The following is an 8,670-nucleotide window of genomic DNA, read 5'->3' as shown; positions in this document are numbered from 1 at the left end:
GAAGGATAAATTAGTACTTCAATGAAAAATTTAAAGTTGACTAGGTAAATTAACCATTGACCAAACATTTGGGTCACTTTGTCAAATGTAATATATTTTTTGGGGGTCATTTTGTCAAAAATAAATGTTGAGGTCCGTTTTGTCAAAAAATGAATCTTTCGGGTGCCAAAATGGCTATTTACTCATTTTCTAATAAATGGCTAAATCTAAACAGCAAAAACTTTGAAGCAAAATATTAGTTGGACTGGTCTTTTTCAGTTTTTTTTTTTCGTTGATTAAAACTGTGACGTATCATGTTTTAGGTCATCAACATATAGTTAAATATTATATAAATTATTAAATTGACCATGTTGAATCGGCTATATTATACCCTTCTTTGATTATACTTCCGTTTTCTTCCATTTAGGGCAGATTAGACAAATTTCGTTTGATTTATATCTAATTGCTTAGATTTGTTGCTTCTTGCAACCAAAGTATATTACCACCCATTTCATTATATAGTAACTGTTTTTTATAATTGAGTGTCAATTGATGTGTTTTAAAATATGGTTATTTTAGTGTTTTTGGACTTTATGTACTGTATAATTTGTATATATGAGACTCTTTCTTTTTCTGAGTAGTGCATGAATTTTGGTATTTACTTAATTCAATATTTTTTAATATACTGAAAACATTGAGATACAAAATATTCAAGTTCAATAGGAGAGGATAAGATATCCTACTAAATGGAATGAACATATGATGGCAAATATGTGACTTAAATTATGCAATCCCAAAGTAATCTATGTAAGCTATTATTTAAATTCGTAATTACAAGACCTTGGTTCTTCACTCTCTTGCAGGGCGAGGAACTTATTTATGGAATTTGTGAAGCTGTGGATGTAGAAAAGGATCCAGAGTGTTTAATGCTCATTTTTCATATTATTGAGACTGTCGGAAAATTATATCTTGATCCATCTGGTCCAAATACAAACTTCGTTGAAGAAATTTTTGATATTTTAGAAGCCTACTTTCCTATTCACTTTACACACGTAAGTCTCTAATCTTTTGCATATTTCTCCCAATTGAATATCTTCTATAATGCTTACTCATTTCCATACATCATTAAGCATATATGTTCCAGACAATGTTTTTAGTACTAATATGAGTGGTTATATTGTGTTACATTGGAGACTGACAAGATGGACATTCTATTTGTATTCTGACTGTTATTTATTTGTAATCTGGATTTCTGTTTCTCTACCAGCCAGTGGGTGATGATGCTCATGTTCAAAGAGATGATCTGTCAAGAGCTTTGATGGTAAGTGGAACTTCATTCGAAGTTTATGGTGGTTTGTCTTACCTGTTTTATTTTCTCACAGTACTTGTTATTTTCAATTATTTTGGGAGATCCCTTGGTCCTATTATGTTTGCTTTACCCAAAAAGAGGAAATACAAATTTTCTTGCATTTATATTATAACTATCTATACTAAGTCTTCATTTCATGCAACTTGGTTGCTTGTCATCCTCAACTAATGGAATGTTTGTAATATTTTATCTTTCATTCAAAAACTGGCTAGGATATGCTATTCAGTTGTTATATTACTTTCCTGCAGGCTGCATTCTCTTCCACACCTCTTTTCGAGCCATATCTCGTTCCTTTGTTACTTGAGAAGCTTTCTTCCTCGCTACATTCAGCAAAGGTTTGTGTTAATGGAATGTCATTCTATCTTTTGTGTTAGACTATAACATTATAGATTTTCTGTTTGTTTGTTTTCTATGCATTCAGATTGATTCCCTAAGGTATCTGAGAGCCTGCTCTTCCAAGTATGGAGCAGAGAGAATCGCAAAATATGTACGTGCTATGTGGCCTTTAATAAAGGACATCATATCTACTTATTTGGAGGACCCAGATTTTTCTTTTACTCTAGCACCTTTGAATGGTTTTGGCCCCTCAAAGAATGAACTAGTAATAGAAGCTCTATCCCTCCTTCAGCAACTTATTTTGCAAAATAGCAATTTATTAGTTAGCTTAATAATTGATGATGAAGATGTCAACTTTTGTATCAAGACAACTGCCTCTTATGAGAAATACAACAATATTCCTGTCCAAGAAAAGAAGAAACTGCATTGTGTTGGTTGTATTCTCCATGTCATGGCGAAGACTTCTCTTTCTTTCTGCAATGAAGTATTTCAGAATCATTTCTCCCGAATAATGGATAATGTGGTTTCTGTTGGAAATCTTGATAACCCACAAAATGGTGAAGTTTTTCCCTCTGAGAGAGTTAAGTTTGGATTACTTTATCTCTGCATTGAACTACTTGAAGGATACAGGAAATTATTTTCAGTGTCTGAACAGTATGTTCTTGAGCATGAAACATGCTGCACTGAGCTTCATAGGTTTTCAACTCCATTGTTTAATGCCTTTTGTTCAGTGTTGGCATTAAGTAATGAGATATGCCCCCTTGATCCAGAGATATACGTTGGAGGTGAATGCTTTTTTTCTTAGCCCCCCCTCCTAAAATGCTAATTCTTTGTTATCCAGAATTATAACTGTATTGCTACTCTTGTTATTTGGTTCTTCACTATGAGTGTGTGTTGAACTCCTAGTGTGTTCTGTGTAACAAAAGATGAAAACTTTCTGGAAAGGAAGGATCACATTTGTGAGGAAAAGACATAGACATCCTTGTAATGGACAAAACAGAAACAACAGGCAAAGTAGGTCTAAACAGCAAAACTTGAGAACATGCATATCAGTAATATAAAATACATTCGAAACTATTATTAGCATTCCAACAAAGGGTATACACTTCACATGCATACATCTTACTTTCAGATGCAAATTTGTCTTTCTTTGGTTCATGCCTTCTGAATTTATTGTTTTATATTTTCATTGCTGACTCGTTTTTGGCTTTTGGTATTGACATGCAGTGAAGGGTTTGCAGATACTGGCTATGTTTTGTTCAGATGTTTTTCCAGTACCAATGTTAATATTTGAGGATATTTTGAAGAAACTAATGTCAATCATAATAGAGGATTCCAATAAAATGACGCTATGGGAAGCGGCACTAAAAGCATTATTTCATATTGGTTCATTTGTTCAAAAGTTCGATGAATCTGAAAAGGCGATGAGCTACAAGATTTTAGTCGTAGAAAAAGCTGCAGAACTGCTTTCTATCAATGATATTAATCTACCTCTTTCACTCAAAGTAAAAGCATTATCTGAGATAGGAATGACTGGAAAGATAAATATGCTGACTGTTCTTCAAGGGTTGACAGGAGTTGTATTTGCCAATGTATCTGATGTTTGTGTATGTAATACTCTTCTGCAAATATTATTTTAACATTTGTGCATATTAATCCCTTAGATAATTTTGTGAGCTTTACTTTTGGATTTTGGGCTGTAATCCTCTGGCATGGTTCATGCAGGCCAGTAGAAATTCAAGGTCTTTTGAAACTGCTGTTCAGCTTTTGGAGTGCTATTCTTGCAAGTTGCTTCCATGGTATTCCACTCAGCAGAGCTTATATACTACATTTCCTTTGTTGTGCCTATTTGAATTTTCTTCACCAACAGCTTAGATGTGAAATTATCTGAGATTTTGCATTAGAAATAAAATGCTAAAGTCGTATAATCTAAACAATGGTATTAACATTGTTATGATAAATTTTCAAAATGGTTCACAACTTAAAACAACAGAACAATTGCAATCTATTACAACTAAAATTAAAATGTTCAAGGAACAAGGAGGATCTACACTGGTAGAATTTCCTGGCAATCTGATATTTTGAATTGCACATATTTGGACAGGATCCATGAGAACGGATGTTCGGAGGAGTTCATAGAGCAATTTGCTGTAGATATTTGGGCTCATGCAGGAAATTGCATGGATTTTTGTGCTCCCTTTGAGGAAAAGGTAAATATTCCTGCAACTCTTATGGATTAATATTCTATGTTGATATTTGTTGAAATCCCAAACGTGATATCATTTACATGCAAGAAAAATACTACGAAGCAGTAATATTAAATATTTTCTGCCTTTACTTCAGGGTCTTCTTGATGCATTAATGAAAGTTATGAAAGTTTCTGTAGCAAGTTGCTCTGTGGACAGTCAAAATACGATAATATTAAAAGCTTATACAGTATTGTTATCGCATACTAACTTTCAGCTAAATAAAGTTGAAAGAATGCCACTTAGTCCTGGACAGTATGACATTTCCGATAGAGATGAGTGGATACTTTCATTATTTGCATCAGCAATTATTGCAGTTTGCCCCAAGACACGCATTCCAAATATAAGAGTACTTCTGGATCTATTTATGATAATGCATCTCAGAGGCATTGTTCCAGCTGCGCAGGCCTTGGGTTCTATAATAAATAAATTGGCTTCAAAATCCAGCAGTGCAGAAAGTTCAAGTGACCTTACCTTGGAAGAAGCTCTGGATATTATATTCTGCACAAAATTATGGTTTTCCACGTCTGATATGTTGCAGAGAACTGGAGCAAACGGGAGTGCGATGGTTATTACTGATTTATGCCTTGGTGGTGCAAATGATAGACTGCTTCAAATCAATGCCGTTTGTGGGCTCTCATGGATTGGAAAAGGTTTGCTTATGTGTGGTCAGGAAAAGATTAAAGACATCGCTATGATTTTTATAGGGTGCTTAAAGACTGAAGAGCAACCATTGGATCCTTTAGTAATGAAATGTGCTGCTGATGCATTTCATGTTCTTATGAGTGATTCTGATGTCTGTTTGAACAAAAAATTTCATGCCATAATTAGGCCACTTTATAAGCAGCGATTTTTCTCTTCAATGATGCCAGTTTTTCAGCAGTTGATCACAAACTCTCACCCTTCATTCTCCAGGTAGGTGTTTTTCTCCCAATGGAATGTAATTTTTTAGTATTCTTTTTATTATTCTGATGCCTTAGAGACTTGAATTGTCCGCTAGAACCCCTATATACGCGAACACCACATCATATTACTAATGAGTGTTTTGACTTTGGTGTTTTTATCTTTCTCCCCTTCAAATGTCTAAACTGATTTTGTTTACACTCTCAGATCTTTCTTGTATCGAGCCATGGCACATATCATATCTGATACTCCACTAATAGTTATATTAAATGACGCAAACAAGGTTAGTATGGGAAATTTTAAAATTGCGAAATTATATATTTGTTAGATTCTAGTAATGACTTTCTCTATCAATGATTGATTAAAGTAATTTTCTTTGCAATAATTTGCAGCTCATACCAGTTCTCCTGGATTGCATGTCAATATTAACAGAGGATGTCCAGGATAAAGATATTTTATATGGCCTGTTGCTTTTGTTATCTGGGATATTGACCAATAAAAATGGTAATTACAATGCCTATAGAATTCATATTCTGTTATCTGAATTTTTATGGCCAAGAGGTGTGTGTATAGTAGGTTTTCATTTATGTGATGCAATCTTATTTTCATTTGTTATTACTTTTTGTCATTTGAAAGGGTAGACCTTGGAGCAACAATTGAGTTCTCTCCATGGAATTAGTCACTTATACTTACATTAGGCTAGTTACACACTTTGGGTGCGGCCTTTTCCTGGGATGCTGTGCACCAGGCTGCCCTTAGTTGCTTTTAGTCATTTCCTTGAGAAAGAAATTTGATCAACTCCAAATTGCTAATTTCATAAGAACATTGATCATTAGACCATTATACCAGTTGCTAAGTTCTGGCGTCATACCTGGTATTTATAAATTTGTAATTAGTTAATTACCTATGTCCCTGTTCCTTGCTCATGCAGATGTGGCTGTTTATAGAAAGATATAGCATGCTATCTGTGGGATATGTTTATCACTCTGCACTTTTATGTATCTTATGTATGCAGGAACAGAAGCTGTAACCGAGAATGCACATATTATCATCAACTGTCTGACTAGACTTGTAGATTATCCTAATAAGACGGTATCAGAACTTCCTTGTACAAAGATCCAATATTCCAATGTCATATATGGTGTTAATGTTGGTTTCTCATTTTCTTGTTACGCAGCTTGTTCGAGAGACAGCTATTCAATGTCTTCTTGCCATGTCTGAGCTGCCACATTCCCGAATCTATCCTATGAGAACACAGGTTTGTGAATCTTTCAGCTTGAATAGATGATTATCATCTTTTGACTAATATTCTCTTTGATAACAGTTATGACTTGAATGATTCACTTTCCCACAAGTGTTGAATACCTTGAATGCACAGCGTTGTCCATGTCTAACAGTTATTATTCATCTTAATCCTATTGATTACAACAGGTACTGCGGTCAATATCAAAAGCTCTCGATGATAAAAAGAGAAGTGTTCGAGGCGAAGCTATCAGATGTCGGCGTGCATGGTTGGTAACTTGATCATCTTTAGTTTCGGGAAAATGAACAATTTTGTTTGATGCAACAACTTCTGTTATTGCTTCTTACAATAATTTGATATAGGAGTCATCATTGATGTTCTTCACAATCAACTTCCCAAGCTACTGGAAGGTCCTCCCGTCCAACTTGAAGTGCGATTTTCCACCAAAAGAATAAACTGCAAGTTTTTGAAATGGTGGATATCAACACTTGTAAATATCAATTTCGTTGCATAGTGGATAGTTACTTGTAAAAAGGCGAGTTTGGCAAAATGAAGCAAAATGACCTTCGACACTGACATGAATGTAACATGCTAGTTTTCATCGAGTTTGTTCTATAAATATGCTGTTTATCATTAGTTCTTTCTAAGAAACAGTAGCATGTTCCAAAGAAACTAAGATCTTAAAAATTTGGCCAACAAATATACCGAATTAATAAGAAACATGTTACCTTACACATATTTTTACATTTTCTTATTTTTCATTATTTTCTATTTTAATTAACAGAAAAACCTATAACTTTAAAACTGCCTACAATTGGGAAGTACAATGTATGAGTTGAAATCGGCATATAACATGGCGATTCTCATCTCATTTTTCATCCTTCAATGGAGAATCTTAAGTCACTTCAAATTCAGCTACCAGCCACCATCAATACAAAAACAAATTGGTGGAGAAATTATCATGAAGGTGCAGCAGCAAAATTTGCATCAAAGAATCAATCAATCATAGATGTCATCTTCTGCTCCACTAGACTGATAATTATCCTGCTGCTGCATAGCAACTCTATGTTGCTCTTCCATGTCGTCGTCATCATCCATTTCTATGTCCCCTCCCTTCGTATTTGCATAAGCCTTAAAAGCATCAAAATATTAGATGGAACGATTTTACGACTACGAAAGCAAACAAGAGTTTCGATGTATTAACGATGCCATACCTCAGAATCCATCAGTTCAATTGCAGCGGCGTTCGGCCGTCGCCTTACAGTCACTCTTGAAGGTATTGGAAATTGTTCAACCTCATCACCAGATCTTCCCTCTCTGGCTCTCTTTTTTCTTAAAACAAGCTTTGTAGGAAGAGGCTGCATATCAAATTAACAAATTGACAGAGTAATCAATAAATCATGAGCTATCACATTGGAAGAGATGTAAATGTGTTTCGAGGGAAATACCAAATAGCGTGCCTCTGACTCGTCAAACGAAACCAAGTACGTCGTAGGGTCATGTGCATCATCGCCCCGTACCTATTGTTGGAAAATAAAGATTCCAGGAGTATTAAAAGGGAAATTGTTTACTAGATGATACATGAATGAACAACTAAGTTGGAAAAGTGTTTTGGTAGAAAAAATCCATGGCAACATACATCCCAGTGATATTCGCGGACCCAAGAATATGAGACGTCTTCGTTTTCGTCATATATATCCTTTGACATCTGCCACCACAAAGTTCAGATAAATCCAGCAGCTAATCACAGTATTAATTCTAGTTACTTGTGCTTCAGAACTGAAGCAAAATTGAATAAGAGGCAAATCTACCTCTCCAGGTGCTGGGACCATATAAGCTAAGAATTTCTCGGGATTTGCAGGATCCAAACCAGATGCAACATAGCTTTTCATAATTGCCTGCGGGCAAAAAATAAATAGGACATGTACCAATAAATAAGTAGGACTATGATTCAAACATATGCAGCAGTTAGCAACAATAGTCATCACAGTGCCAAGACAGATAGACACATTGCAAACACTGCAACTGTTTTTGGAACTGTGTATGTGTGTGTGTGTGTGTGAGAGAGAGAGAGAGAGAGAGAGAGAGAGAGAATAAAGTTGATAGATATTCATGTATTCGTGTGCACTTGCAAACATGGATATACATGAGTCTCCGAACAAAATCACTTTCAATTATCTTAGAACCATAAGTTACCTGCGACTCATGGGCGTCACGTGTAGATTTGTCCAACTTATTGTAGCTTTCAGAATCAGCTGTAGGAGCATTATCAAATGCCGCAACAACAAACTGATCATCGTACCTGCATAGTGGGGCAGCAAATGTCAGCTTAATTAATATGAACTCCAATGTCACAACAAAGTATGACTCTCTTAGTTCCAAATGATTCAACTTTTGTGTACGAAAATAAGAACCGGCTGATGAATAAGATACAGCTGGATAAGTTATTCTTTCAATGCATATAGGGTGTCATACCTATCAAAATCAGGCAGCAACGGCAGAATCTCAACAGGATACACATCTTTGTTAGTTGCGTGAACGGGATGTGATTTAGCCGCTTCAAATGATGCTTCTATTTCCTTTATTTGTCTTTC

The 8,670-nt window shown here is 35.1% G+C and overlaps 2 protein-coding genes across 6 annotated transcripts in view; one reads left to right on the top strand and one right to left on the bottom strand.

The window, feature by feature from the left end:
• LOC107612610 (MMS19 nucleotide excision repair protein homolog) overlaps positions 1-6,712 on the top strand; it is a 9,725-nt gene extending 3,013 nt beyond the window's left edge. For both annotated transcript variants that reach the window (XM_016314305.2, XM_021108463.1), the window contains exons 7-20: positions 843-1,031; positions 1,247-1,300; positions 1,597-1,683; positions 1,770-2,469; positions 2,912-3,291; positions 3,410-3,483; positions 3,789-3,894; positions 4,028-4,845; positions 5,041-5,116; positions 5,226-5,337; positions 5,849-5,925; positions 6,011-6,091; positions 6,265-6,344; positions 6,439-6,712. In XM_016314305.2, the coding sequence (XP_016169791.1) occupies positions 843-1,031; positions 1,247-1,300; positions 1,597-1,683; positions 1,770-2,469; positions 2,912-3,291; positions 3,410-3,483; positions 3,789-3,894; positions 4,028-4,845; positions 5,041-5,116; positions 5,226-5,337; positions 5,849-5,925; positions 6,011-6,091; positions 6,265-6,344; positions 6,439-6,451 (2,847 nt within the window). In that variant the 3' untranslated portion in view covers positions 6,452-6,712. The remainder of the gene's footprint in view (positions 1-842; positions 1,032-1,246; positions 1,301-1,596; positions 1,684-1,769; positions 2,470-2,911; positions 3,292-3,409; positions 3,484-3,788; positions 3,895-4,027; positions 4,846-5,040; positions 5,117-5,225; positions 5,338-5,848; positions 5,926-6,010; positions 6,092-6,264; positions 6,345-6,438) is intronic.
• The window catches only part of LOC107612611 (protein PAF1 homolog), a 5,348-nt gene continuing 3,415 nt past the window's right edge, over positions 6,738-8,670 (bottom strand). For all 4 annotated transcript variants that reach the window (XM_021108465.1, XM_016314306.2, XM_021108466.1 and 1 more), the window contains 7 exons: positions 8,552-8,670; positions 8,273-8,378; positions 7,888-7,974; positions 7,716-7,784; positions 7,525-7,596; positions 7,291-7,434; positions 6,738-7,207 (listed from right to left, as the gene is read on the bottom strand). In XM_021108465.1, coding sequence (XP_020964124.1) covers positions 7,076-7,207; positions 7,291-7,434; positions 7,525-7,596; positions 7,716-7,784; positions 7,888-7,974; positions 8,273-8,378; positions 8,552-8,670 — 729 coding nt within the window. In that variant the 3' untranslated portion in view covers positions 6,738-7,075. The remainder of the gene's footprint in view (positions 7,208-7,290; positions 7,435-7,524; positions 7,597-7,715; positions 7,785-7,887; positions 7,975-8,272; positions 8,379-8,551) is intronic.

This window comes from Arachis ipaensis, chromosome B08, assembly GCF_000816755.2.
Source record: "Arachis ipaensis cultivar K30076 chromosome B08, Araip1.1, whole genome shotgun sequence".
NCBI lineage: Eukaryota > Viridiplantae > Streptophyta > Magnoliopsida > Fabales > Fabaceae > Arachis > Arachis ipaensis.
Note: the sequence above shows the minus strand (reverse complement) of the source record. Positions and strands in the feature narration are given on the sequence as shown.